The sequence below is a fragment of the Rhodotorula toruloides genome, assembly GCF_000320785.1.
Source record: "Rhodotorula toruloides NP11 unplaced genomic scaffold Scaffold30, whole genome shotgun sequence".
NCBI classification, from domain to species: domain Eukaryota; kingdom Fungi; phylum Basidiomycota; class Microbotryomycetes; order Sporidiobolales; family Sporidiobolaceae; genus Rhodotorula; species Rhodotorula toruloides.
This window is the reverse complement of record NW_015622990.1, coordinates 169,375-195,558: the sequence shown is the minus strand read 5'-3', so window position 1 is coordinate 195,558 and position 26,184 is coordinate 169,375. Positions and strand designations below refer to the sequence as shown.

At 62.2% G+C, this 26,184-nt stretch overlaps 10 protein-coding genes across 10 annotated transcripts in view; 4 read left to right on the top strand and 6 right to left on the bottom strand.

The window, feature by feature from the left end:
* Positions 1–3: 3 nt before the first annotated feature.
* RHTO_05206 (uncharacterized protein) lies at positions 4–4,339 on the top strand (the record flags this gene model as incomplete). Its single annotated transcript, XM_016418868.1, has 4 exons — positions 4–36; positions 116–319; positions 379–842; positions 901–4,339. The coding sequence occupies 4 exons, from the start codon at positions 4–6 to the stop codon at positions 4,337–4,339; spliced, it is 4,140 nt and encodes a 1,379-aa protein (XP_016270378.1).
* Positions 4,340–4,512: 173 nt separating this feature from the next.
* On the top strand, positions 4,513–6,024 carry RHTO_05205 (uncharacterized protein; the record flags this gene model as incomplete). Its single annotated transcript, XM_016418867.1, has 1 exon — positions 4,513–6,024. One exon carries the CDS (start codon positions 4,513–4,515, stop codon positions 6,022–6,024), a length of 1,512 nt encoding a protein of 503 aa, XP_016270377.1.
* Positions 6,025–6,328: 304 nt separating this feature from the next.
* RHTO_05204 (glycosyltransferase family 31 protein) lies at positions 6,329–8,691 on the bottom strand (the record flags this gene model as incomplete). The annotated part of the gene is made up of 10 exons (XM_016418866.1): positions 6,329–6,420; positions 6,485–6,557; positions 6,614–6,712; positions 6,789–7,002; positions 7,058–7,124; positions 7,206–7,376; positions 7,434–7,496; positions 7,561–7,634; positions 7,695–7,727; positions 7,841–8,691. 10 exons carry the CDS (start codon positions 8,689–8,691, stop codon positions 6,329–6,331), a joined length of 1,737 nt encoding a protein of 578 aa, XP_016270376.1.
* Positions 8,692–9,565: 874 nt separating this feature from the next.
* RHTO_05203 (integral membrane protein, glucose receptor Git3) lies at positions 9,566–11,392 on the bottom strand (the record flags this gene model as incomplete). Its single annotated transcript, XM_016418865.1, has 7 exons — positions 9,566–10,083; positions 10,138–10,337; positions 10,391–10,560; positions 10,616–10,674; positions 10,737–10,995; positions 11,061–11,100; positions 11,163–11,392. The coding sequence occupies 7 exons, from the start codon at positions 11,390–11,392 to the stop codon at positions 9,566–9,568; spliced, it is 1,476 nt and encodes a 491-aa protein (XP_016270375.1).
* A 715-nt stretch (positions 11,393–12,107) lies between these two features.
* RHTO_05202 (Der1-like domain member 3) lies at positions 12,108–13,653 on the bottom strand (the record flags this gene model as incomplete). Its single annotated transcript, XM_016418864.1, has 9 exons — positions 12,108–12,261; positions 12,377–12,451; positions 12,593–12,801; positions 12,901–12,954; positions 13,017–13,110; positions 13,223–13,296; positions 13,376–13,441; positions 13,501–13,528; positions 13,610–13,653. 9 exons carry the CDS (start codon positions 13,651–13,653, stop codon positions 12,108–12,110), a joined length of 798 nt encoding a protein of 265 aa, XP_016270374.1.
* Positions 13,654–13,922: 269 nt separating this feature from the next.
* RHTO_05201 (ubiquitin carboxyl-terminal hydrolase 4/11/15) lies at positions 13,923–18,486 on the top strand (the record flags this gene model as incomplete). Its single annotated transcript, XM_016418863.1, has 5 exons — positions 13,923–14,602; positions 14,656–15,420; positions 15,505–15,572; positions 15,627–17,800; positions 17,863–18,486. 5 exons carry the CDS (start codon positions 13,923–13,925, stop codon positions 18,484–18,486), a joined length of 4,311 nt encoding a protein of 1,436 aa, XP_016270373.1.
* Positions 18,487–18,704: 218 nt separating this feature from the next.
* RHTO_05200 (NAD dependent oxidoreductase) lies at positions 18,705–19,817 on the bottom strand (the record flags this gene model as incomplete). The annotated part of the gene is made up of 1 exon (XM_016418862.1): positions 18,705–19,817. The coding sequence occupies one exon, from the start codon at positions 19,815–19,817 to the stop codon at positions 18,705–18,707; it is 1,113 nt and encodes a 370-aa protein (XP_016270372.1).
* A 336-nt stretch (positions 19,818–20,153) lies between these two features.
* On the top strand, positions 20,154–23,753 carry RHTO_05199 (uncharacterized protein; the record flags this gene model as incomplete). Its single annotated transcript, XM_016418861.1, has 16 exons — positions 20,154–20,291; positions 20,365–20,590; positions 20,649–20,733; positions 20,811–20,895; positions 20,958–21,003; positions 21,080–21,154; positions 21,214–21,304; positions 21,378–21,475; positions 21,548–21,753; positions 21,835–22,021; positions 22,101–22,533; positions 22,598–22,761; positions 22,820–23,067; positions 23,123–23,249; positions 23,310–23,513; positions 23,569–23,753. 16 exons carry the CDS (start codon positions 20,154–20,156, stop codon positions 23,751–23,753), a joined length of 2,598 nt encoding a protein of 865 aa, XP_016270371.1.
* Positions 23,754–24,031: 278 nt separating this feature from the next.
* Positions 24,032–25,389, bottom strand: RHTO_05198 (peptidyl-prolyl cis-trans isomerase B (cyclophilin B); the record flags this gene model as incomplete). The annotated part of the gene is made up of 8 exons (XM_016418860.1): positions 24,032–24,227; positions 24,305–24,403; positions 24,485–24,538; positions 24,594–24,608; positions 24,676–24,702; positions 24,817–24,887; positions 24,943–25,020; positions 25,297–25,389. 8 exons carry the CDS (start codon positions 25,387–25,389, stop codon positions 24,032–24,034), a joined length of 633 nt encoding a protein of 210 aa, XP_016270370.1.
* Positions 25,390–25,687: 298 nt separating this feature from the next.
* RHTO_05197 (dihydroorotate oxidase) overlaps positions 25,688–26,184 on the bottom strand; it is a gene marked incomplete at both ends in the record, with an annotated part of 2,313 nt that continues 1,816 nt past the window's right edge. Inside the window, one exon of the mRNA XM_016418859.1 lies at positions 25,688–26,155. Coding sequence (XP_016270369.1) covers positions 25,688–26,155 — 468 coding nt within the window. The remainder of the gene's footprint in view (positions 26,156–26,184) is intronic.

The window sequence follows — 26,184 nt, the reverse complement described above, 5'->3', positions numbered from 1 at the left end:
ACGATGCCGAAGGCTCCTGAGCCTGACAAGGTACCGGTGAGTCGCGCCGTCCTTCCCAGCGGTCGGTACACCCTCCCGGACCGTCGCTCAACTTGACATCGCTCGCCAAACACAGATCAACTCGCCCGCCGACCTGCGCCATGAAGTCGATGCCTTGCTGGCAGTACTACAGCTGAACGAGACGGAGGACACGTGGGAAAAGATCAACAAGGCGCTGAAGCGGTTCCAGGCGGTCGTGAGGGGAGGCGCATGCCGCTTCACCGACGATTTTGTCGCGGCGATGAGGGACCCGAGGATGGCAAAGGGCGTCTGCAGATCCGTGAGTACTTTCGCGAGCCTACGAGCGCGTTCAAGCTGACCCTGCGGGATGTCGAACAGCTCACGACCGAACGAGGCGCCCTCAGCGGGACCGCTCTCGAGATGGTAGCTTCCTGCACTCGCCTCGGTCCTTCATTTGCTCCTCTTCTCGCCGTCTACTTTCCCTCCGTCCTGCGCCTCTTCGCCCGCCCGAACAAAGTCTACGTCACCCGCGCCGCCTCGACCGCCGCCTCGATTATCCGCAATACACGACTCGGCGAAGTCCTCCGCTTCATCGTCCTCGAATGGCGCAACGAAGGCGGAAAGAGTGCTTCGTTCCGCGAGCAGGCGGCGGCGGCTGTGGCTGTCATGCTCGGATGCGACACGGGCTCGTTGGCGGTCGAGAAGGACAGTCTTGAGCGGAGGATCGAGGATCTCGAATGGGTCATCAAGACTGGCGCTGTCGGGAGGGAAGCGACCGTGCGAGCAGACATGAAGAAGTGCTGGGAGGTGTACAGGCGCGAATGGCCGGACAGGGTCGCTTCGTGCGCTTCGCCTCCCTCTTTCCGCTCCGTTCTCGTGCTCACCGCTTTCGGTCCGCAGCTTCACGGCACCGATGACGCCTACAATCCGCAAGTACCTCAAAGTCGACCAGATGCATTCCTCCGCTCCGTCCACTTCCTCCGCTCCTCCAGTTCGCAAGCCGAACCCACCGCCTCCTTCAGCTACTACCCATGCACCGCCGCCTGCCCCTCCAGCCTCTCGCCCTGCGACCCTTCTCAGCAAGTCGCACGGTCCACCCTCGACACACGCACCCGCTCGTCACCCTCTTGCCGCCAGCGCGTCTACCCGGCCGCTGCCAACTGCGTCGTCATCGACCGCAGCGCCCAACGCCGCGCCATTGGCGAGCGTAGCTTCCTCTTCGCTTGGCATAGGCGCTCCGCCTCACCGCGCCGCACGGGTGGACCAGCCTCGCAGCGTCAGCGCATCAGCCTCGACCTCTTCATCTCGTTCGGCCTCGCGGAACGAAGAGCGCGACCCGCTCTCGGCGTCAACGAGCTCTCTTCACTCGACCGTATCTTCGGCTACGCACGCGAGCCGAGCTGGGTTCAAGCCGACGGCGCCGAGCAAGACGGCTCCGCTTGCGTCTCGAGCGACGCGGGCGCTTGCAGCGTCAACAGCGACGGGTGCGAACGGCATGACGACGATGGCGCCGCCGCACGAGCCACGCAAAGCTCGTCGAGTTGTCCAAGCCGCTCCTGCCGTTCCTCCACCTACTTCTTCCGCCGCACCAACTCCTGCTCCTACAGCGACGACTCTCGCACGCTCGCAGACGTCGTCAACTGCGCCGACACCCTCGGCAGCCTCTCGCTCGCACCCTCCCTCAACCTCTTCCACCGCTTCAGTTCCCGCTCCGCCCGGCTCTTCCCACGCACCCTTCCGCCCGAAACTTACCTCATCCACCGTTGCCGCCGCTGCTCTCGGCGCAACAGCAGCAGCCAAGACTCGCACAACCGGTGCGACCGCACGTCCCGCTGCTCCTGCGCCAGTCGTCGGCGAGAAACAGAGGGACAAGGAGAACGACAAGCCTTCTGCTCCTGCGCCCATTGCATCGGCTCGCCCAGCAGCCGTCACAGCACCTGCACCGCCCACCGCACCAGCCGCCTCGACCCGTACTCGTCCTCCGCGCGCCCGCTCGCCCGAAGTCGCCCGTCCCAAAGCCGTTCCCTCAGCCGCGACACTCGCATCTCGCGAACGCCGAGCAGCGCGCGAGAGAGAGAGGGAGAGGAAGGCTGCTGAGGAGGCTGCGGCGGAGGAGATGAGGCGGAGGGGGGAGAAGGAGCGTGAGGAGGAGAGGGTTCGGAGGGAGGAGGAGAGGAAGAGGGCGGTCGAGGTGCCGCTGCCTGTTGAGGAGGAGGAGGAGGAGCTGGCTGTCGAGGAGCACGGAGAGGTGGCGCCGGAAGCTGTCGAAGGAGAACAGGAGGCGGAAGAGGGAGATGTTGCGGTCGTCGTCGAGGAGGACGAGTCGCGCGAGGAGGCGCTCGTCGACCAGCAAGATGCGGCGATCGAGGCCGTCGAGCAGGCCGTCGAGCACGACGTCACACAGGACGTCGAGCAAATCGCCATTCAGCAGCCTGTCGAGCCCGTCGTCGTCAAGCAGGACCCTCAGCCCGCCATTATCGAGGCCGTCGATCCCGTTCACGACGAAGTTGGCATGGACAGCGACATGGTCGTGGAGTCGCTCCCCGCCTCACAAGCGACCGTCCCCGAAGTGGCGGAGGAAGTCGCTCCCTCCACCGAGCCTGATCACGCAGAGCAGGGGGAGCAGGCTCACAGCTTTGCGGCCGAGACTGCGGTGGACGACATTGTGGACAACATGCCGCCCTCAGCGGAGTCAGACGGGCCCCACGAGACCGACGTCTCTGCAGCGCAGGGGGTTGCCGAGCTGGAACGGGTCGTTGGCGGGGAAGTCCAGAGTATCGAGCTCGTGGAGGAGATAGTCGGGGCTGAGCAGGAGTCGCAGGACGAGCAGGACGAAGATGAGCACGTCCTTGACCTGCCCGAGGCGCTGAAGCCGGACGAGGAGCAGGCGGAAGGGTATGAAGACCTTGGGCCCGAGGCCGTCGTCCAACCCGCACCGGCCTACGATGATTTGCCGCCTTCGCTCCTGCTTGCCGCAGTCGTGTCGCCCTGCACGGCCGCGGCCGAGGACGACTGCGTTGAGGAGGCGCATGTGCATGAAGACGCTTTCGCCGAGTCGGCTGAACGGACAGCGACGCCACCGCCGCCCAGCATCTTCAGGCACAGCTCGCCTCTCCCTTCTCTCCTTCGAATCAGCTCGCCTTTGTCGCGGCGTACGATTGACACGCCACCAGTCTCGACGCCGACCGCCGCAACTCGCGACGACACTCCCTTCACCCCCGTCCTCCGCACTCCATCCGTCCGCTTCCCTGCACCCACTCTCGCTTTCTCTCCCGAATCGTTCCAGACCTGCTCCATCATTCTGGATACTCCACCCAAGCTCGACGATCCCCCTATGGCGGTCCACCTGCCAGGCCGCGCCGTTCCGCTCTCACAGGCGACTACCGGGTCAGACGAGCATCTGCTCGTAGGCTCAGAATCGGACGCGGAGGAGGAGGACGATTCCGTCTTGGCCTCGCCATCGCCGGCATCGCCAGGACCCCGCAGATCAGCCTCGCCTTCCACCTTCGCCTCTCACCCTCAGCCGGTTTTCTTCCCCGACGACGGCGACATGTCCGGCTACGACGCCGACACCACATTCGGCGACGAGATTGACGAGGACCAGTTTGAAGGCGGTACGGAGGCGAGTGCTGCAGAGGAGGACTCTTTCGCCGAGACGGAGGTCGCGGAGCAGAGTCGCGAATTCGTCATGCCGCTCAACGATACCTCGGCGTACGATCATCTCGTCCACGGCGACGAAGCCGAACACGACGACAGTGGGGCGGATGAGAGGGACGAGTCGCTCGCGTCGGAACAGACGGTGCAGCTCGAATCGCTCAGTACCGCGCCCGAGAATGACTCTGCGGGTGCTCCGGCGCAGGAGCTGGACGAGCGCGAAGACGAGGAGGACGATGACGAGGAAGACCCTCAGGACGTCCTCCCCGGATCTCCCGCCGGCACGACTCTCGACTTCTCCGACTTTGGCGTCGCAACCTCAAGCACGCCGTCAGCGGCCAACCGTCGCCCATTGTGGGACGAGTCGCTCCTCGGCGACGAGAGCGCCAACTTCGAACTCGAGCAGTCTAAGCTCCGCTTTCACGACGAGACCGAGTCAGAACACGACCTGAGCGGCGCCAGTACGGTTCTTGGCGACCTTCACATCTCGAGTCCTGCACTTCCGCCTCGCACGGCCAGGGTTTTCGAGGAACCACTGGAAGACGAGCCAACCGTCTTCAAGCGTTCGCTGCGATCCCGCGTCGTGACGGTCGACTTGCACTCTTCGACGAGCAAGACGCCGGGTCGTGTCACTCGTGCCATGGCGTCGTCAGGGAGGGACGTGCTGGGCGAGATGCAGGCGTGAGTGGACTGTTCGGTTCTTCCTTTCGCTTTTCTCCGTTGTAGATGGGTTTTCTGCACTTTGCACAATATTTTTGACTGCATCTGGCTCTCAATAGCCTGATAGACTGAAGTGTCGAGCCAGAGAACAACCTTCTCCTCGTCGTTCAACCTTGACCTCGCTTGCAACTAACGGGGATGGCCGACGACGAGCTGGATCCCGCTTTCCTCGACTTGGACAGCCATGCACATGCGCTCGACTCGCTGGACTCGCTGGGTCCTGGTTTCGGCTCTTCGCTCGACCCCCTCGACGACGAACTCGGCGACGGCTTTGGCAGGGCGCTGGGGAACGAGCTTGATGCGCTAGACGGGGTGGAGGATGGACGAAATGATCTGGACGGGGCGGGAAGGTCCCGGCACTCGAGCAGGACAGCGAGTACCCTGGAACTCGTTGAGGATGATGAGGACGAGGACGGTGGATCTCGGTTCTCAACGCCGCAAAGACGACGACAGAGGGCACCGAACGCGCCTCAAAGCCTGGCTTTTGAGCTTGCGAGTGCGGCGAGACCGCAGCGGCATCGCGACCTCATGAAGGAACTCGGACTAGACGACGAGGACGGCCAAGGTCTCGAGGGTTCGTCGAGCGACGATGAGGGTGGCGCAAGCTCTGAGATGGACGAGCGGGAGGCGCGGCAAGGGCCGTCGTCCTCCGCCAGTCCTTCAGCAACCGCTTCAGATCCGTTCGCCTCACCCCGGAGACCACAATCTCGCCTGCATTTCGACACTCCCGCCTCCTCCGCTCCGAACTCTTCCAACATGTCAAGGACTGGCACGCTCGACGGAAACGACGAAGTGGAGGAGGACAACTTGGCGAAGGAGGCGGAAATCGATGCCGCTCTCGAAGAAGCCTCTGCCTCTCTTACCGACTCGATTGCCGCTGCCACGTCCTTCCTCGACCACCTACGACAGCATACCACTTCGTCAGAAACCCAACCTTCAACCGCAGCGACGCCCTCTTCTCTCTCTTCCGCTCCTTCCGGCACGGCGCCTCCCGTCGACTACACCGATCGCCAACCTCGTGTCGAATCTCTCGCTCAATCCGTCCTGCGAAACGTCGTCGACCTCGCCCAGCAGCGCGAAGCGCAGGTTCGCGAGCTGACGGAGGCGGAGCGAGTCTTCGCGCGTACTGACGCCGGCTGGAAGGCTGTCCTGGCCGACCTGGAGCCGCTCGATCTCGAGGAGGAAGACCCATCGACGACACATGGATCTGAGGCGGATTCAGCAGCCACCTTGCCGAATGGCGACCAGCTCGAGGACGGTACTCGATCCGACCAGCCTTCTCACCTCGCCCCTCTTCCGCCTTCTCTCTCCGCCCAAGCTCTCTCCGAACTTGCCTCACTCCGCACTCTCACCGCGTCGCTCCTCTCTGCCCTCTCCTCCCTCTCCGACATCACCCAAATGCAGTCAGCCCTCGCCTCCGATGCCGGCCGCAAGCTTCGAGCGCTCAAGGCGCAAGTGGGCGGTGTAAAGGACGACTTGCTCGCGATTGAGCGGAGCGAGGCGTTCGTTCAGGCCTTTGAGAAGCGGGAGGGGACGGAACGGTGTGGTGGGAGGTATTCGGCGCGCGCGAGGGGAGAGTTAGTTGAGGTAGAGAGGCGGTTGGATGAGGGCTGGCGGAAGGCGCAGGAAATCTTGACTATCAGGGCATGACGCGGGACGAGGAACGATGGCAGGCCGGAAGAGCCGGCAGGATACCCTTCCCTTCGCATTCGCACACAATCACCCACTTCGCCTTTCGCATTCGTACCATTCCCGCTCGTCCTCGCAGTCTCGTTATTAGCATTCCTCGTCGTTCCGTGCTTGCGTCTTTGCATGCTGTCTTCGCACTCGCAACTCGTGTCGTTTACCCTCAAGCCCTCGCGCGCCCTCGTTCGGCAACCGCGTAAGCTTGACCCAGATAGATAGCACAACCCCAAAACATACGGCCACGATATAATACTTTGCTATTCCGGCGCTACGACAGTGCCGCCGGATCTTGTTCCCTCGTGAAATGCGCCGAGTCGCCATCCCACAGGACTTGTAGGCGCACTCGCTCGTCGTACGAAACTGCGCGAGGAAGAGCGTGAGCGCGAGTAGTATGACGAAAGAGGTGGAGGCAAAAGCGACTCACGGTGCTCATCCCAGCTGTCTGCCTGGATGAAAGTGAAGAGCGCGGACTTGGGCGAGATGACCTCCGTCGATTCCTGCGAGTCTGAGGGTCAATACGAGAGCATCTTAGAGACGAGAGAGGGAGGCGCACGATGTAGAAGGTCTGCTTGACGGGACCAGGACCGTGGCGTTCTGGCATGAAGGGTCGGTCGTCGAAGCAGAGGCGGTAGCCGTCGTACCAGGTGTGCTCCTGTGCGCCAGACGGTCCAAGACCATTCAGTCTTCGATCTAGGGGAAGAACAACCAAAAGCGAAAGCTCGACACACCATGGCAGACATGTCCTCCCTCGTCAACGGCTTCTCATAAAACGACACCGAGTACCCCATCGTAAGCAGCCACTTCCCGTCTCCGAAGACATAACGCTGGAACATGTTGTCGCCTCCGAGGAAGTCGGCAGCGGCGCGGATGCGGCGGATCTGGTTCATGTCCGAGTGGGTAGAGCCGTAGCCGAAGAGATGGACCCAGCCGCCGCCTAGGAAGCTGCAAGGAAACGAACGTCAGAAGAGGAGTGGATGACAACGGTGAGGTGACGCACTGATGTAGCGAGAGCATGGGGATACCGCCTTGCAACACGCCAGTCGTGTCCCCGGGGATATCGAATTCTGCGGGTCTCGAATCTTATCAGCCTTGAGAGCGAGAACGAGGAATATGTCGCATCAAGCGTTAGGAGAGGAAATACGCACGATGCAAGCCCTTCTCCTCCGTCGTGACAGTCGACTTGGTCAACCCCGTTGCAGTCGCCGCACACCGCGTCAACATCTCGTCTCCGCCGAAAGCGTCCTTGAACCGATCGTAGCATTCATCCCAGATGTTGTACATCGAGGTCATTAGGGCGCGGGAGACGAGTGCACCGCCTAGTTGCGGAAGGAGGTCAGCAAGATGGCGCGGAAGGCGGGAGAGAGGGGACGTACCACCGCCAAAGAGCATCCGCCCGAACTGCGCTAGCTGCTTTTCCGCCTCGGTGGTCGAGCCAACTGTGCGAGCGGCAATCGTCAGCGCAAAGCAGCGGGCGGAGATGGAGAACAGAGCGAGACGCACCGAACCACTCCTTCGCCGGGTCGTATTTCGACAACATACGTCTTGTCGCGCGCATGTCGAGCCAGAAGGTGTCGCTGCGAGAGAAGAGGAGATTAGCGGAAGGGAGGCGACGGGAATGAGAAGGTCGTCCGTACTCGTCGTTGAAGATGTACCAGTCCGGCGACAGGCTGCGAGGTCGAGAGTCAGTATGTGTTAGTCTGAAGGTGGACATCGCAACATCTTTCCAACCGGCTGACCGTCCATAGGAAGGATCGTCCCGCAGAGAATCGAAAGGACGCACCCAACTTCCGCCGCATAGTCCTTCATCTCCCTGATCATCGACAACACGCGCACCTCATACCGCTTGTGCTTCCCACGTCTGATGCCGCACTGCACCTGCCTGTGCCTCAGTACCTCTTCGAGCTCCTGGATATCCTCCTGCGTCTCCTCCTCGCTGACGAGTATCAGGCAAGCCGGCGCCGCCTCGTTGTCAGGGTATCGCGGTACCATCCACCTAGTCCACAACTCGCTCATCTTTGTCGCCCGCTCGGTGGTCGTGACGATTCCGAAGAGGAGCTTGTCGCCCGCGGGAACATTCGCGCCGACTCCATTCGAGTTGGGCGAGAGGCGGATCTTGCGAGGGAAGACTTCGACTTTGTGCGAAGGGATAGGTGCGGCGTCGGCATCGTGTCGAACGAGCGCTCCGCCGTCTCCAGATGCGTCCTCCGTCCCTGCGAGGCGCAAGATCGCAGGCATGCGCTTCTTGCCCTGTTTCCGCGCGGGTAGGAGTGGTGTTGCAGACCACGGGACAGGGTCTTCTGGTCTCCGTTCCCGCTCAAAGGACCGCTCGACGGGTCGGAGGATCACGGCGCGGTGGTCGACCTGGTCCAGCTCGGTAAAGAGGGCGGGTGACATGCCCTTCCGCTTGAAAGGCCGGTGTCCATCGTCGAAGGCGGAGAAGGGGCGAAGGGGCGAGACGAAGGAGAGGAGGAGGAAGGTGCCGAGTGCGGCGCAGGCGAGGACGGTCAACCGCGAACGAGGAAGCGCAGTCCCGCCTTTCTGCGCGCCGTTGAGGTGCTCGAAGCCGAGCGACGACGGCGGGAGGTGCGGAGACTTCCACGGCGAGTGCGACTGTTGGCGGAAGAAGACCATGCGGCCGAGAAGGGTAAGGGAGCAGCGAACGGCGAAAGAAGCCGGCGGCTCGATGGCGAGGTCTCCTAGGTTGTCCGGCGAGTTTGCGTGGTAATGTCGGGACTGTGCAGCACCGCAAAGAGTGTCAGCCTGCGGTCCCTCGAGGATGTCGACGGGGGAAAGACGGGGTCCAGCCGGGGAATAACAGACGCGGCGAGGGCGGAGATGTGTACGGCGGGCTCACCGTCGTGTGCGGTGGATCCGTCACGGGCAGATGGACGCGTCCACAGCGGGCAGAGCAACAGCAATACGGCGCAGGACGAGCGAGCGGGCGAGGGTAAACCGTGCTGCGACCCGAAAACAGGCCCCCCCTTCGATTGCTTGCAGCCCTTCTTCTGGCGTTCTTCCTCCCTGTCGCAGCCCTCATCCGGGTCCCTTCGTCGCGTGCAGAATGAAAACCTTGTCCGCGTTCTTCACCGAGCAACCGAAGCAGTTCTTTCGCTTCTTTGGGGCATCAGAAAGCACGAAGCAGCCTGTCCAGTCTCGCCAGAGTGCTCGACTGCCTTGATGATGACATGCTCGTCGTCAAGGACGTCCCTCGCCGACCCCGGCCCCTCCTCCGTGAGCGCGAGAAGGTCGCGATTTGACACGATGACGCAGGCGGACAGGCGCGAAGTGGACGCCGTTGGTGCTGCGAGGTCAGTGAGCACAGCCCGCCATAGCCGAGCGAGGCGAGTTGAAAAGCGACGAGGAGGACGAGAGAGGACTCCGCTGCAGACTCTCGTCGTCGCAGGAGGCGATTCATACGCTACGTTCTGCAGCTCTATCGTCACAACAGGACTAATTCGACCGCACAAAACTGCTACAACCGCGAGAACCGACGAAGACAGACCCTCTAGACCATCTCCTCCGTGAAAGTCGGGCCGCTCGACGCTCGTCTCCTCCTGTCCTCCTCGTCCAGCTCTTCGAAAAGTACCTCGTCCTCCTCCGCGAGCGTCTGGTCGTCCTCGCTCTCTCGCCTCGCAAGCCGAGCGAACGGCCGCTCAACCGATTTTGGCGTCCCTTCCTCCTCCCCTGATTCCCCCAGTGCGCCGTCGAAGCGAAGCTGATAGCTCTGCAACCTCCCGCTCCCTGCAAACCTCGGCGAAAGGGGCGTAAGAGGCGGCGAGTCGAATAACCCGGTCTGGCCGAACGAGCTGGGCGACCGACCGTGAACGTTCGTCTCGACTTCGACGCGGATACCGCTCAAAGCTCCGGTCATTGATGTGGCCGTTGCGGAGGAGGATTTGCGGCGGGCGGAGTTGAGGAGCGTGAAGGGCGAGGAGAAGGGCGGGAGGAAGGAGTCTCTGCGACCTTGCGAGGAGGAGGCGAACGAGATAGACGGCCGAGGGAGGTGGGAGAGCTTGCCAATCGCTGTGATCGTCCTCGTTAGCGCACTCGCGAAAGTATCGAGACTGTCGTACGCACACTTGCCGAACGACCCACTCCCGCTTCCTCGTCTCAACGCATCGCCGATCCCGTCGAGCGAGACGATCTTGCGCGTGAAGGCGTAGATGCAGCAATTTGCGGCGCCGGACAGGGTGAAGATGAAGCCTGCGCCGAGGGCGTAGTGGATTGAGAGCTTGTGACCTGTCATATAGGCGAGGCGGTAGATGGAGAGCGGGAGGCTGGAGAGGCGGATGTCAGTGCGGTTGCGTGACCAGGAGGAAGCTGGACGCACATGGTCACGATGTAGACGAGCGGAAAAAGCATCATGATCCGCCAGACCTTCGCAGGGCCGTTAACCTGCTGCTGGCTCAAGCTCCGCCTTTGCCACGCCACGTAAATCGCGATAACAGAGTAGAAAAGGAGGTCGAAGAAGGCGACGATGAAGACCCAGAGGTAGTGGAGCTGTAGCGCAGGCGGTCAGTCGGGCGTCGAGCTGAGGGAGACGGAGGGAACGCACGTAGAGCCGCTCGCGCTGGTATGGCGTGTTCATCCAGCACCATCCACCGGCAGGACCGTCTGTGAAGGCGCGCTTGATCAGTCTACGCCGTGAGAGGTGAGAGGAGGAGCGGAAGACGCACAAAACGGCACCTCGGCACCGCGTCTCGCCAGCGGTCCCGCAAATGTCATGACCGCGACACCAATCCACTCGACAGCCAATATGCCCCAAATCCACTTCATCGACGGCGTGATCTTGAAGACGAGGACGAAGAGGAGGTTGATGCAGATCACAAGGGAGGAGAAGGCGGAGCCGAGGTCGCCTGCTTGGATGAAGACGGCTTGCGCCGTGCAGAGCGGTGTTGGGTGAAGGGACGAGGGGAGAGCGCCGCGGGTGATCCACTGTTGACGATTGGGAGAAGCGGAAGGTCAGTCGCTGGGAAAAGGGATGTCGACACGCTACGCACGCCGTAGTTCATGGCGAACCCGATGCCTTGTAACAGGTCACTGCACGACGCGAGCCACAAGTCAGCCAGAATCAAGGTAAGCTCGCCGCGAAACAAGCGCACCCGGTGATCAGCGAGAGGAAGAGAACGCCATGGCTCGACGCGAGGAACTTGATTGCCCGCGTCTCGTGGTCGACCCGTTCCACTGCACTTTTGTTGTAGTACCGGTAGAGAAGCCAGGCGATCCAGCTGCCGAGGAGGACGACGAGGGAGAGCGAAAGGGTCGCTGCGATGGCTACGGCATGCATCCCCGCTTGTTTGTCGCCCAGCGGGACCCAGTACGCGTCCGACATGCTCGACAGCTCGACTGAACCTGCCGTTGTGCGACTCGCGCGGACGACGGCGGGAAGATGGTCCGATGATTTCGGTGGAGTAGGCGGTGCGTCCAGCGGTCGCGTCGCCTTCTCCGGAGAGGTGCGCCTCGCGAGAGACCTGGTAAGCAGCTAGCGGGATCCTGCAATGCGCAGCGGAGTGTAGAACAAGCGAAAGAAGCGATTTGGTCGACCATCCTGGGGATCCCTCGTATCCTCCGCACACGTCGATCCCTCCGGGTAAGCACGCCGTTTGTGCCACAGCGGGACATATTACTGTGAGCACGCTAGACCAATCGGCAGCATGGCGCAGAGGAAGTGAAAGGGCGAGTTCCTCGAGTGGAAGGAGGCGAGCAGCCGGCTTCTGGCCTGGAACGCGACGACTTCGCCTGTGAAAGCGACTCCTTGTCCTGTTCTGCGCGAAGCCATCGAAGCATCGGCGTACCCACCGAACTCAGGAAGGGCAGAGGGCGGGCTGTCAAGCCTTTTCGTCGAGAAAGCACGGTCTCCGGCAGAAGCCATCTCGCCTACCGCCTGCGTCCCCGTCCGCATCGTATGCGACGCTGTTGCGCTGCAGATCGCTTGAAGTCGTCCGTGTAACGCCGTTGGGAGAAGCGAGCCCGTCGAGTAATGCCCAGCGCAGCGCAAGAAACGAGCAGATGCTTGAGAAGGCCAACTCCGTTACCCGGTCGTCAAGCTACCGTACGCCCGCAGTAGCCGCGCCTTGGTCATGCGCTCGCGCAGTTTCGGCTTGTAGCCGGTCCGCCTCCATTTGCCGCACAAGCTCGAGGCGGGCGGCGTCGGCAGCTTCGAGTTCTGCTAGGCGCGAAGGTGGGTCGAGGAGCTTGACGCTGTAGAGGGGTGGCAAAGGTCAGCTTATCACCACCGGCGACGCAGAACTCAGCTAAAGCGACCGCATGGGCGACGAGTGGATGAGGCGGCCGACAAGCTGAGAGGCGAACGCACAGGAAGCGCGGCGTCTCGAGCCAGTTCCGCCCGCCCGATGCTCGTTCCCGCTTCCAGATCTCCGTCCAGAAATACCTGCGTGTAAGAGCGTCAGTCTGCGAGGGAGACCTGGCTGACCAAGTAGCCAGCTAGCAAGCAAGTTGCGCTCGAGCGGCTGATTCGCTCCAATCCATACCGACTCGCCGCATGAGAGACGAGAAAGGAGAGTGGACTCACCACCAATGCCCCGCCGCAATGCCCAACAAGTCGCTCACGATCACACCGAGTCCCCATCCGCCTCCAAGCCCGACCGCCGCGCCGCCGCCCGACGAGAGCGCCCATGAGAAGAGGCAGAGGGCGTAGGGGAGGTAGGGCGCTGTGATGGTGATAATGCCGAAGAGGGAAAGGCGGACGAGGGGATTGAGGCGCGACCAGAGGTAGACGAGCTGAGTGAGCGCAGGAGATGGCGAGGTCGGGTCAGCAACGAGTTCGAGCGGGTCGGACAGCCTGTATCGCACAGCCGGAAAGCACGGGCGGGGACTAACAGTGAAGGAGAGGGGCGAAGAGAGGAATGGCGAAGGGCTGAGCGGGCTAAGGATCTGTGGCACCACGCGAGATTAGCGAGACGCAATACGGGAAGTCCGGGAAAGCAACAACTCACGAGAAGGAGGGTGCAGCTGACGACCAGCAGCCACACGTAGTCTGCTCTTCGGCCGTGAAAGGCGGATTCTTCGAGCATCTTAGAGTAGCGCATGCTGTTCGAGCGAGGTAGGCAGTGTCAGCTCGCATACACAATTGGCTTCACACATTGTGTAACGTTGAACAAGGCGGTCGTCAGACGCAGTTCCAGGAGGATATGATACCCACAAGAAGAAGAGATGGAAGAAGAAGTCGAGCGAGAGCGGTCCCCAGTACAGGAAGCATGTCGCTAGTCGCCAGATCTGTGAGCCCGCAGGGTGAGTGCAACGTCAGCGTCACAATGTTCGCCTGGAATGACGCGACACTGTGTTGGCGGCGCACCTGTCCCTTCTCGATGGCCTGGCGGTAGGTGAAGTAGAGCTGGAGCGGCGTGACGAGGTTGCATTGCTAATCCCAGACCCACAGTCAGCTTTGCTAGACCGTAGCAGACCCTCAGGCGGACTCACTACGGCGACGCTGGTCCCCACCGCCCCTCTGTCGGTCCGAACGAGGAGGAGCAGGTCGGCGTAGTCAGCTTCATCGGGCGATCTGCCGTGTTTAGAGACTCGCACGCACATCAGGTAGGCTGTCGTGACCGGCGGAATGTCCAACCCCTCCATTCCTCACGCACGAACGGGTCGAACAGGCGATGACAGCGGCGTGGTCGCAAGTGAACGGCACGGGGACGGTCAAGAACGAGCTAGAGCAATCAGAGCAGCTCTCCACACACGATTCAGCTGGTCAGCGCCTGTCCAGCGAGTTGTCGGCGAGCGGTACAGTCCTGACCTCGCAGGTTGGCCTCTACCGCGACTTCGCTCGCTCCGCTTACCGGCTGGACGGGCAGAGACAGCGCAGACCCGCTTTGCAGCTCACTCTGACGGCCTGCTAGATGCTTCCCGGGTCGAACAATCCCGAGTCTCTGTCGCCCGCCTCATCACCTTCGCTTGCATCCCTCACCCGCAAACGACCGCTCTCGTCGCCTGTTTCGACTGCGTCCGCGCCCAAAAGAGCCAACTCGGAAGACTTGATGGATCAGGGCGCCTCGTCGGACCTCGAGGGGAGCATCGGCGCCAGCAGGCTCAACATCGCGAGCACCCCTCGCTCGCCGACCTCTGCCTCGCCCGCGTCCGACCAGGGCGATGTCGACGCCGACGAGACTCTCACGGCGCCGCCAGAGATGGACCAGAATGGCGCAGAGGGAGAAGTGGACGAGACGGGCGGCCTCCCTTCCGTTGGAGACGACGAGCTTCCGCCGTACGAAGCCGCGTTCCAATACAACGGCATTGCGCCCGACATGCAGCTCGAGTTCGTCAACGAGGCGCGGAAGAGACAGCTCGAGGAAGGAGACGCGTGGTACATCATCCCGCGAACCTGGTTCAGGCGTTGGCAGGCGGCTTGCTCGGGCGTGCAGGAGTCCAAGGACGACGACGCTTCTGTGACGCCTGAGGAGGTCGGACCGATCGACCTGACGGTACTTTACGACGAGAAGGGCGACCTGCGCAAGCCCTTGACGATTGGTGTCGACGTCGAGGTTGTTCCGGCCGACGGCTGGGGCTACCTCACGCAGTGGTGCGTCGACTGTCGTCATAAGGACGCGACTAAGGCTGACCCGCTCATCGCAGGTACGGCGTTACGGGGACGCCGTTCGAACGTGACGTTGTCGCGCCTGCAGGACCCGGCAGCGAGATGATCGAGTTCTACCCTCCCAAATTCCACCTCTACCTCCTCGTGCCAACGTCATCGCCACCGGATGCTTCGGTCTCTCTGCCCTCTTTGCCAAGCCCGCCGACCGTCTCCTACGCCTCATCCGCCCAGTTCTCCAGGCTCGTCGAAGACGCCGCCTCGGCTTTCGAGCTCCAACGCCCAGTCCGCCTCTGGCGTCTCCCGCCCATCAGCGACGAGCTCTCGGCGCACGAAGGCGCCGCATACGTCTTCACCGACAAGCTGCGGGAGACGGGTGTCGAGTTGCTCGACCCGAAACAGATCGGCGACGAGACGACCCTCCAGGACGCGCTCCTCACGGACGACGAGACGCATCTCGCGGTCGAGCAGCAGAATGAGGACGGAGCGTGGATGGTGGATGCCGAGGCGCTCATGACTGCCCTCGCGGCAGCAGAGACGGACGCGCCGCCTTCCGAGTCGGCCCCGCCGCTTCCTGAGGAGGACAAGGGCGCGACGAAGAAGAGCGGAATCGGCATCTTCTCGGGCGGCTGGTCCTCGGGGCTGCACAAGCCGAAGACGCCGGGATTCAGTGCGGGCAAGGAGAAGGAGAAGCCGAGGAGCGGCAACGGTGGAGGCATCTTGGGCGCTGCCATGGGGGCTTTGACGCGGAGCAAGAGTACGCAGCAGGGTCAGCGGGGACTCGTCGGCTTGCAGAACCTCGGAAAGTGCGTTGGAGCTGAAGTGCTCTTGAGCCAGATATTGTGCGACAGCTTGCTGACCCGTTCCTTCACGTTCATCCTCACGCGCAGCACCTGCTTCATGAACTCGGCGATCCAGTGCATGAGCAACACGAAGGAGCTGCAGGAGTACTTCCTCTGTACGCCATCTGGCCAGTCGTCAGCAGGCTTGAGCTTACCCTTCGCTTCTGCAGCCGGCGTCTACCACTCGGAGCTCAACCGCGAGAACCCGCTCGGCATGCGCGGCCAGGTCGCCGAAGCGTTCGGCCAGCTCATCGAACGGCTGTGGAACGGCACGGGCTCGTCGGTCGCGCCGCGCGAGTTCAAGCAGGCCCTCGCCCGCTTCGCGCCGCAGTTCTCGGGCTACGGCCAGCAAGACTCGCAGGAGCTGCTCGCCTTCCTCCTCGACGGCACGCACGAGGACCTCAACCGCATCAAGAAGAAGCCGGCGACCGAAGCGCCCGACTGGGAGGGTGGCGGCGACAAGGAGATGGTCGAGCTCGCCAAGACGTGCTGGGAGCAGTACCGCAGCCGGAACGACTCGGTCATCGTCGACCTCTTCCAGGGCCAGTACCGCTCGACAGTCGTCTGCCCCGACTGCGACAAGGTCTCGATCACGTTTGACCCGTTCATGTACGTCACGACCAACCTGCCTGTCACGAAGAAGTGGACTGGCCGCATCATCGTCGTTCCCCTCGACGCCGCGCGCGGAACGCTCGCCGTCGACCTCGAGGTGCCCAAGTCTGGCACGATCAGGACGCTCAAGGCTGCCGTAGGCCAGCTCGTCGACATTGACCCGAAGCGCCTCATCATCACGGAGGAGTGGCACGGCAAGTTCTGGAAGGACTGGAACGACGACGAGTCGGTCACCGAGATCGGCGGCAACGACACCATCATCATGTACGAGACGACTGCCCCGCACCCGCAGCCTCGCCCTCGCAAGCCGCGTCCAGAACAGCCCGCCAACCCTACGGCACCCGTCATCCTCCCCGTGTCGCATGTCAAGGACACCAGTTCTGGCAGGATGCGCTTCGGTACCTACTCGCCAGACATGTGGGGCACGCCCTTCATCGTCACGCTCACGCCCGAGCAAGCCTCGAGTGTCGCCGGCATCAAGCGCGCGCTCGCCCGGCACTACGCGCGGGTGACCAAGCGCGGCGACGAGCTCATCGAGATCGTAGAGGAGGAGATTGCCGAGGACGAGAAGCTCGCACTCGCGGCCGAGGAGACCGACAGCGTCGAGCCGTCCACCATCAACTCTTCGACCGAGCAGTCGCAGGCGTCAACGCCGCCCAACGAAGCCATGGACGTTGATGCCGCGTCTGCGCCGATGGCCGCTTCGAACGACGACACTTTCGTCCCGACAGTCGTCGGTCCTGCTCCTCCGGTCACGAGCAACATGTCCTCTCTTTCGTCCGCAGCCTCCTCGCTTCTCGCGGGTCCTTCTACTACTCCTTCTACAGCGCCTTCCACCTCGACTCCCGCACGGCAGCGCCGCATGCCCTTCCGCGTCGAAGTCTCAAAGCGAGCGCATCCCGAAGGCCGCATCCCGGTCAACCAGCACACGACGAGCGACACGGTCGAGCTCGCCGAGTACGCTCGGGTCGTCCAGGCTGTTCGAGCACACAGGCAGGCTGGCACGCCGAAGCCTGAAAGCGAGGACATCGACATGTTCTCGCCGAAGGCTGAGCGCGGCGATGATTCCGAGTCGGCGGACGCACAGGACAAGGACTGGGAGAAGGTCGAGAAGCCGCAGCCGGAGGACGTCGAGGTCAAGCCGGTTCCGCTCCTCACTACCGGTCACTACGTCGTCGCGCACTGGGAGCCGGCGGCGATCGACTACTTCTTCAACAATGAGACCGCCACATGGTCCATCGTCCAGGACATCGTCGATCCCGCCATCACCGCGCGCCAGCAGCAAGGCAAGGGCGCGAAAAAGGTCATTACGCTGTCCGACTGCCTGACCGAGTTCACCAAGGAGGAGCGCCTCGGCGAGGACGACATGTGGTACTGCTCGCGGTGCAAGGAATTCAAGCAGGCGACGAAGAAGGTCGAGCTATGGAAGGTGCCGGACGTCCTCGTCTTCGCCCTCAAGCGCTTCTCCTCCGGCCGATGGAGTCGCGAGAAGATCGACGACCTCGTCGACTTCCCCGTCCTTGAAGGTCTCGACATGGAGCAGTTCGTCCAGGGCGACAAGGTCGAGCAGCGCCTCGCCCAGCAGATGCCCGATGCGCCCGCCATCTCCGAGCCCGACTCGCTCGTGTACGACCTGTACGCCGTCTCGAACCACTTCGGCGGTCTCGGCGGCGGCCATTACACTGCTTTTGCCAAGAACCCAGAGAACGGCAAGTGGTACGACTTTGACGACGTGCGTACAGAGCTCCCGCAATATGAGCTCGGCCCGTTAGCTGACCTGTCCGCTTGTTGCAGTCCCGTGTTACCGAGATCAACGCCGAGCGCGTCAAGTCGTCGGCCGCATACTTGCTCTTCTACCGCCGACGAACGGCGCGGCCCATCGGCGGTGCCAAGTCGCGCGAGCTGGTCGAGTCGGCAAACGCCTCTCGTGTCGCGTCCGCCGCACCTTCCATCGCTGCCTCCGAAGCCGCACATTCGCCTTTCGCATCTCGCGAGAACCTCAATGCGTCGACCTCGACGGAGGATTTCTTCGGCTGCATCGTCAACAAGTACGGCTCATCGTCGGCTTCGCGCACTGTCGACTCGAGCGACGACGAGCTGCCCGTCCCAGGCTCCTTCCACACCTTCTCCTCTCACCACGAGCCGTTCGCCCGTTCCAGCCTTCCCTCGTCCGCCTATCAGCTCGACACGCCCACAACGGACGCCGACGCGCCTCCCTCACCACCCGAATCCGTCGAACCAGGCTCGCCGAAAGACCTGAGCAGCCTCGGCGGCGATGACGCGTGGACGAAACAGACGCTGCCCGACTTGACCGACTCGGAGGTTGTAGCCGTCCCGCCATCTGCTGGTCAGGACGACGCTCAAGCGGACGAGATCAAGCTGCCGCAGGGACCGAGCACTCTCGACACACTCGAGTAGACAACTGTCCCAGTCGCACCGCACCAAAAAGGGCCATCAGTGTCTAGAGTCGCTTTCACCTCGTCCGAAGTTCTGCTTTCTACTCGCAACCTCGTAGTCCTTTCATCGTTCTATATCGTGGTCTACTCGCTCCTCTCTGTGCTGTAACCTCTTGAGCATGTCGATACGACTTCATTTTTCCTTCTCGAGAGTGTCTGTGTTTTCGCGTTCCGGCCCGCTTAGAAGTCGAGCGTGCGTCCCTCCTTGCTCGACTGCTCCGCCAGCTCGATGACCCGGATGGTCATCGCTGCTTGCTCCGGCTTGACGATCAACCTGTCGGCGCCGTTCTTGAGTGCGTCGGCAACGTTGGCGAACCAGCTCGCATAGTCGCCCTTCAACGATTCGACCTTCTCCGGCTGGTTCGGGTTCTCGAGCTTGTACAGCAAGCCGGCCATCTCGGACGGCTCCTGCGCAAAGTTGGGGAGCTTGAGGGCGTCCTTTCCGTGCGCAACGAGCTGGGATTCTTGCTGGTCGATGCCGTGCTTGACGAACGTCGCCTGGGTGCCCTTGACGGTGAAGCGGAGCTGGGGAGAGACGAGGGAGAGGATGGAGCCTCGAGCGGTCGCGATGAGGGGGAGTTGGCGGCCAGGCTTGCCCTCCTGTGCGTCGTAGTGGAGGTGGATGACGAACGAGTCGGGCACTTCTGCGTGTCCGATCAAGCGCGAGTTGCGGACGAGGCCGGTGACTTTCTTGGGCGCGCCGAAGAGATCGAGGATCTGGTCGATGAGGTGGGATCCGAGGTCGAACGCTGCGCCAGCGCCAGGAAGGGGGGCCTCCTTCCAGAGCTTGGCGTTCGGGACGTTCTTGTAGCGGTCAAAGTTGGACTGGAACTCGGAAAGCTCGCCAAAGGTGCCGTCCTGGACCATCTTCTTGACCGTGAGGTAGTCGGAGTCCCACCGCCTGTTCTGGTAGACGGCCAAGACGAGCCCCTTCTCCTTCGCGAGCTGAGCGAGCTCGTATGCCTGCTGCGACGTTGGCGTCACGGGCTTCTCGACAACGGCATGCTTGCCCGCCTCGAGCACCTTCTTCGCGTACTCGTAGTGCGTGTCGTTGATCGAGAGGATCCAGACTGCGTCGACGTCCTCCGCCAGCGCCTGCTCAAGCGTGTTGACGACCTTGACGCCGGGGAAAGCATTGCGGGCCTTGGACTTGTCGGCAGTGGCGGACCGCTCAACGATGACCTTGAGGTCGAACTGGTCGGGGAGGGACAGGATGAAGGGGATGTGGAAGACTGTCGCCGACATGCCAAAGCCTACGACGGCAACCTTGATCTTTTGCTGAGCGGCCGACATGGTGTACGGGCGTTTTAAGATTCGGGCGATGAGGATGCGAGGTTTGCGAAGACGGGTCGAGGAAAGGTGGGAGGTGAACGCAGAGGCTCAACAGGTGAGTGTTAAGCGATCCGTCGTGTGATATCAAGCGCAGGAGGTGTATGAGAGCGGGAAGACGCTGTCAAGTGACGGCGAGAAGGTCAAGAGAAGAACTTGCCCTCCACCACGCTCGCCTCAGCTCGTGGTGCTGATCGATCTCGGCGAAGAGTGACGCGAACAGTTGCAGATCTCCGTGCGACAGCCCTCACACCGCTCAGAGCGCGCGACGACGCACCCGCACTCCCTCAACCTCGCTCGATGAGTCCCGCTCCTCGCGCGGTCCTGCTCGGCTCGTCGAACCTGCCGTATGCGCCAATCTCTCCCTCACCGTCAGCACTAGCGATCAGCGAGGACGGGCAGTACGCGGTGGTTGCGAGGGGGGAGCTTCACCTCCTCGTGCGTTCCTCCCCACCCTTGCCGATGCTTTGCAGGCTCAACGGCCTTGTGCTGACCATCTGCACGATCACAGACACCAACATTGGGCTACTCTCCGGCTCTCTCGGCTGCGTCAGCCTCGGTGCTCGCGAGCGGGACCTCGTCGACTCCCCTTCCGACAGCTGGGACGAAAGGCGGGCTGGACGCCGCTGGCGGGAAGGGCAAAGAACGGGAGCAGGACGCAGAAGAGTGGAGCTGGTTCAAGACGGGAATCTTGGTCGAGAGGAAGAACGTCGTCAAGTGGTCAGATTGGGTCGATGGTGCGCCTTGCTTCTCGCGACATGCCCTCTCAGGCTGATAGCCTTACACGATGCGCAGAGTACGACATCGACATGCCCGGTATGGTCGAGCCGTTCTGGCGAGCAGCCGCCTGGTCCCCTTCCGGCGTTTCGCAACTTGGCGGGTGCGTTTGAACGATCATTCGTTGCTCTGCTAAGTTACATAACCGCTTCCAATACCTCGCCGTGTCTGTGCGCACAGATGCATGCTTGCGACGATCACCACGAACGGTGAAGCGCTGCTGTTCGAGCCGAAGAAAAATGCAGTTTCTGGCGAATGGCGGGAGGTGCGTTCAGCTTCCCGGATCTGCACCGCTCGCGATACTAACCGGATTTGGGAACACTACAGGTAGACGACCTGACCTCGACACTGATCAAGGACACCGTTCCCAATCGTATGTTCTGCCGCCAGCCCGCTCGACTGCTTGCCGAACTGACACACGCGACTTCTGCTCCGATTTCATGCGACAGAGAGCAAGTACCCGGAGCAGACCGCGCACATGCGGCGCGACATGGTGGCTGCAATTCTTCGTTGCCAGTCCTCCGGTTTGTCCTGTTTTCCTTTCCTTCCGACTGTTGCGGCTGACAGTCATTCCCTCGTCCAGCCATCGCTTGGTCAAGCGCCGTCCCCGGACATGCTGGCGACGCGTCTATCCTCGCTGTCGGCCACAGGAGCGGAGAGGTGACGCTTTGGCGGTGCGTCCATTTCCTTCTCTTTCTGCCGTTCGCCTCGTCTTCGCGGCCATGCTGACGGAGTACAAGGAAACAGCGTCAATGAAGAGCGCAAAGCCAATCGCTTCAAGCGTTTCCGGCCGGCTAAGGAGGTCAACATCGTCAATCTTCTTGCTTGGTCCGAGTGGAGAGTCGGTACGTCCGCAAGCCTTCTTCCTCGGCTCGCTACGAAAGATGAAAGCTTACGGCGTCTCCTCCTCGCTGCAGACGGCACGACAGCCACTTCGCTTCTCGCTATCGCGGACGCAGACGGTCGCGTCTTCGTCGTCTCGATCTCGCAAGCGCTTGATGCCAGCGATGCGGGCGAGCCTCAACCCAGGACGATGGAGATCAGTGAGGCGATCATGGTCGAAGAGAACGTTGACGGGCGAGGAGCAACGCAGTTGTTCTGGCTCGAGGAGGAGGGCAAGCCGGTGCGTCGACGTCTGCCTGCTAAGAGCGCGCTAGTCGTTTATCGCTGACGCTCTTCGGATGCTTGTGGCTGTCGATCACAGATTCGCCTTGTCTTCTCCAAGCTCGGCACCATCAGCATCGCGACGCTTTCGTCCGGCTCGCGCAAGGGCAAAGGCAAGGCTGGCGAGGCAGCTTGGAAGGTCGAGAAGGTCGATGTCGTCGAGTTGTCGCCTGAAGGTATGGGAGAAGAGCGCTTCATGGGCGTGAACGGTTGGGCGGTTTGCAGCGGTGCGTGCGAGTTTCTCAGGCTGAATTCGCCGTCAGAGGGGCCTACAGGCTTCTTGAGCTGACTCCATCTCGCGTGCAGGCATCGCCTACCACGCCGCTTCCGACTCGCTCATAGTCGCGCTGTCCTCATCCTCCGTCTTCAGCATCGCCCTCTCCCCCTCACCGACTCTCGTCCGCGACTCAGCCGCGCCGGACACGCCTACCGCACAACCGAACTCTGCGCACCTCACCTCTCACGCCCGCGACATCTTCGAGATGCTCTACGCTCGCGTCAAGCTGCGCAAAGACCGCTGGACGCGCAGCGAGTTGGGCACTCACGTCACGACGGGAAAGGGGAAAGGGAAGGGCAAGAAGGTGGAGCAGACTCCGGCACTGGGCGCAGAAGTCTCGGAGGATGAGGGTGCACAGCAGCAGAAGGTAGACAAGAAGGCGAGGCGGGACGGAGCGAAGATTACTGGATGGGTTGGGCTTGGAACGGGGACGAGCGAACTGGACACCGCCTTCATGTTCGAGTGAGTTGCGCGCCATCTCGCTCACTGAGGACATCCTGGTCTGTACTCACGGCGCTTCCCGCAGATCCGTGCGACCGGACGGCTTCTCGTACCGCACTTACGCCTCGGAGCGTACTCATCTCGCCATCACCAACTTCGCCCTGCCCGCGACCGGTGATGGGGCGTCAGGCGAGTCTGGTGAAGCCGTTCTCGCCGAGTTTGAGGAGAAGCTGCGATCGCCCCGGAACTGTGCGTCTCGTTCACCGCGCCTTCCCAGATGGTGTCCTGACGCTACTATGTCGCTCAGCCCGCCTTTCTTCCCCGCTCAAGGTTCTCCGCCCACTGCTGCACTACCTGACGGGCCTTTCTACCGCTTCGGCCAAAGCCTTTATCCCTTCGCTTCTCGCCCGCCTCGATGCAGGCGGACTGGAAGACCGCGATACGCCCGTCTTTGATGCGGGACAAGGCGTGGCAGAGAAGCTCGAACAGACGTTGTGGGCGGATCAGGAGGTCGAGGTCGTCCGCTTGAAGGAGGCAATCGCGAGGGCAGTTGTCGTGCGTTGACGGCCTTATAGCACATTCGCTCGCGCTGACAGCCATGCCCGTGCAGCGCAAGAAGGAACTGCCGGCTGAATTGCTGCACGAGGCAACCTTGAAGCAACTCGAACTCACCCGCGAGCTCATCAAGGAGATCCTGTCGAAACTGGCGGCGATTCTTGGCTCCGAGGAGCTCGACGGTGCGCTTTCTAACGTACTACGGGGAGGAGCCTTGCAACTGACTAAGGGCGATTGTGCAGAGGCGGAGAAGCCGCTTCATGTCCGCCTTCTTCTCGCCTCGTCTGCCCTCCTTCCTCCGGCGCCAGACGCAGTCGAGCACGCTCTTCTGCCGCCAGACGCGCTTGCTCAAGCCTACGAGCAGCCCGACACATGCCCCGCATGCCGTGCGCCTGTCCCTCTCGCAAACACGCGGTTCGCCTGCTGCGAGCAAGGCCATCAGTGGGGTGCGTCTGCTGCCATCTCACCTAGCTTTCCAGTGCTGACAGCTTTCTTGCGCAGAACGCTGCTCGATCACCCTCTCGCTCGTCTCGACCGTCTCGGTGCGAACCTGCACGTCTTGCGACCGCAAGGCTCTCCTTCCAGGCGCAGTAGCGGGCGTGGTCAAGGATGGGAAGGTCGACGAGCTGTTAAAGAAGGCGACTTGCTGTTTGTACTGCGGCGGCAGGTGGATGAAGGTGCGGTAGGCGAAGCGGAATCGCTTGCAACGAACGCTTGTTGCCGACTCGCGAGAAGGCCTGGCAGCGCTTGCGTAGGAGCGAGTGAGCTCACGCGAAGACCTGCAGAATAGTGTCCATTGCTGCTTGCGTCCTCGAGCTCTACCAGCTTCCTGTTGCGGGCGGACAGCGAGTGTCAGAAGGGAAATACGAACGACTGGCCATTCCATCAGTCTGCGTCTTCTTCCGCCCTGCTGACTGCTTCACTCGCACCATCCGCCGCCCCGCTCCTCTACCGCGCCTCCGGCTCATAGCTCAGCACGAAGGGGAATCTCCTTGCCTTCGGCGTCAAGCTCCTTGTCAACGGGCAACTCGCCCGACTTGACGATCTTGACCTGCTCCTTCGGCTTGTCGCCGTGGCCCTTGGGCACGTTCTCGATGGCGTAGACGATGTCCATGCCCTCGAGGACCTTGCCGAAGACGACGTGGCGGTTGTTGAGCCAGCTGCGAACGCCAAGACAACGACAGAGTCAGCCCAGCTCGGTTATCGAGGTGTCGGACAGCAAGGGCGCCCGACGCACGAAGTCTCGACAGTCGTGATGAAGAACTGCGAGCCGTTCGTGTCGGGGCCGGCGTTGGCCATGGAGAGGAGGCCAGGACCGGTGTGGCGGAGCTTGAAGCTGTGGACCAACGACGGATCAATCGAAGGCCCGCTAAAGATAGATAGCGTGCCGTTGAAGCAGGTTCATCGCACAACTCACTTCTCGTCCGCGAAACGGTCGCCGTAGATGCTCTTTCCGCCAGTTCCGTCACCGCTGCGAGTACTGCGTCAGAGCGCGGAGGGATTCGTCGAAAGTGAGCGAAACGAACCGGGTGAAGTCGCCGCTGTGAGGTGGACACAGCAAATCAGCTTTAGAAGACGCGAGGATCAGGCAGCGGGCGACGAGCGTACCCCTGAATCATGAAGTTCTTGATGACGCTGCGGAAAATCGAAGACTAGTGAGTGGAAAGCTGAGACGACCAGGCGGAGAAAGCGGTTCGCAGACGATGTCTGCCACCGTTAACGCCTGAACGCATGCCAAGCGCAACTCACCGGTGGAAATGCGACCCCTCGTATCCGAACCCTGCCTCGCCCGTCGCAAGTTGCCGGAAGTTCTCAGTCGTCTGCTCGCCAGTCCAGTCAGTTCCCGTTTCAGCAGGGCTGGATTGGAGGACGAACCTTGGGGACGGTCTTGCCGAACAAGCCCATCACGATCCGGCCCATAGGCTTGCCACCGTGTTCGACATCAAAGTAGACCTGTCGCGGCGGAGAAAAAAGGCGGAAGGAGCAGAAGGCGGAGGAGGGAGGAGCGAGGAGAGGAGGAGCGGGTGGAGGAAAACAGGTCAGTATCGAGAGAACGCGCCGTCGCTTTGATCTTGGTTGTATCCGACAGCACGTTCCGATCCCTTCCATCTGTCCAGGTCGCCCCTTACAGCGAGATTCGCTTCCTCCCCACTCCCTCGTCCAACCCGCATCCCCTCGCGCACACCGCCCCCGACCGGCCTAGATGCAAGCTGAGCTGTCGCTACGCACCTTGTTAGTGATGACAGGGCCCTTGGCGGCAAGCGCGACGTTCGCGAAGACCGCGAGGAGAGTAGAGATGAGGGCGAGGGAGAGGAACTTCATGGCGAAGGGGGCGTCGCTGGGTCTGCGGGCGAGGAAGGCAGGCGTCAGAGAAGCGCAGAAAGCAGTGTGAGCAGAGCTAGGCGGCGTACGGAGCGAGCGGGTGAAGGAAAGAGGGCAACCGCGGACGTGGAGCGCTGGAGGAGAACGAACTCGCGCACAACCTCGTCGTAGGGCTCGCTGGCTAGCTAGAACAGCGCAGAGAACTCTCTCGGACGCGACTGTGACGCGACGAACGGACTACTCGAAAGTTGGTCGGGTTCGCACGTCCCCGTTTTCTATGCACAACCTCCTCGCTCGCTCAAACCCACCGCTTCTCATCCTTCACCTTCTCCTCAACCTTCTCCGTGACGCTGGGCTCACTCTTGACGCCCGCCTCGACCTGCGCTTCGGCGGGCGCAAGCAACGCCGCGATCGCCTTCTCGTCGAGCAACGCCTGCGCGGGAACGGCGAGTAGGGACTCGTCGATCTTGGGCGTCGGGGCGGTGCGGACTATAGTAGGAGTCGGTGCTGGAGTCGAGGGAGCTGTGGGCGATGGAGTGGCGGAGGGGGCGGAAGTCGGGAGGGATTCGGCAACGGGTGCGGGGAGCGGAGTGTCGACCATCGCTGCGGCAGCAGGGACGACTGGCGGGGCCTCTGCCGACTCTCCACCTGTCATCGGGACAGCCTTGCCCGACCCACCGCTACCAGCCTGCGCTAGCTCCTTCAGCAGCGCCTCCAGCTCACCCTTCGCCTCCTTCAACTCGCGGTCAAAGTCCGTCGTCGTCGGCTTTGCCTCGCTCAGTCCGTCCGCACGGT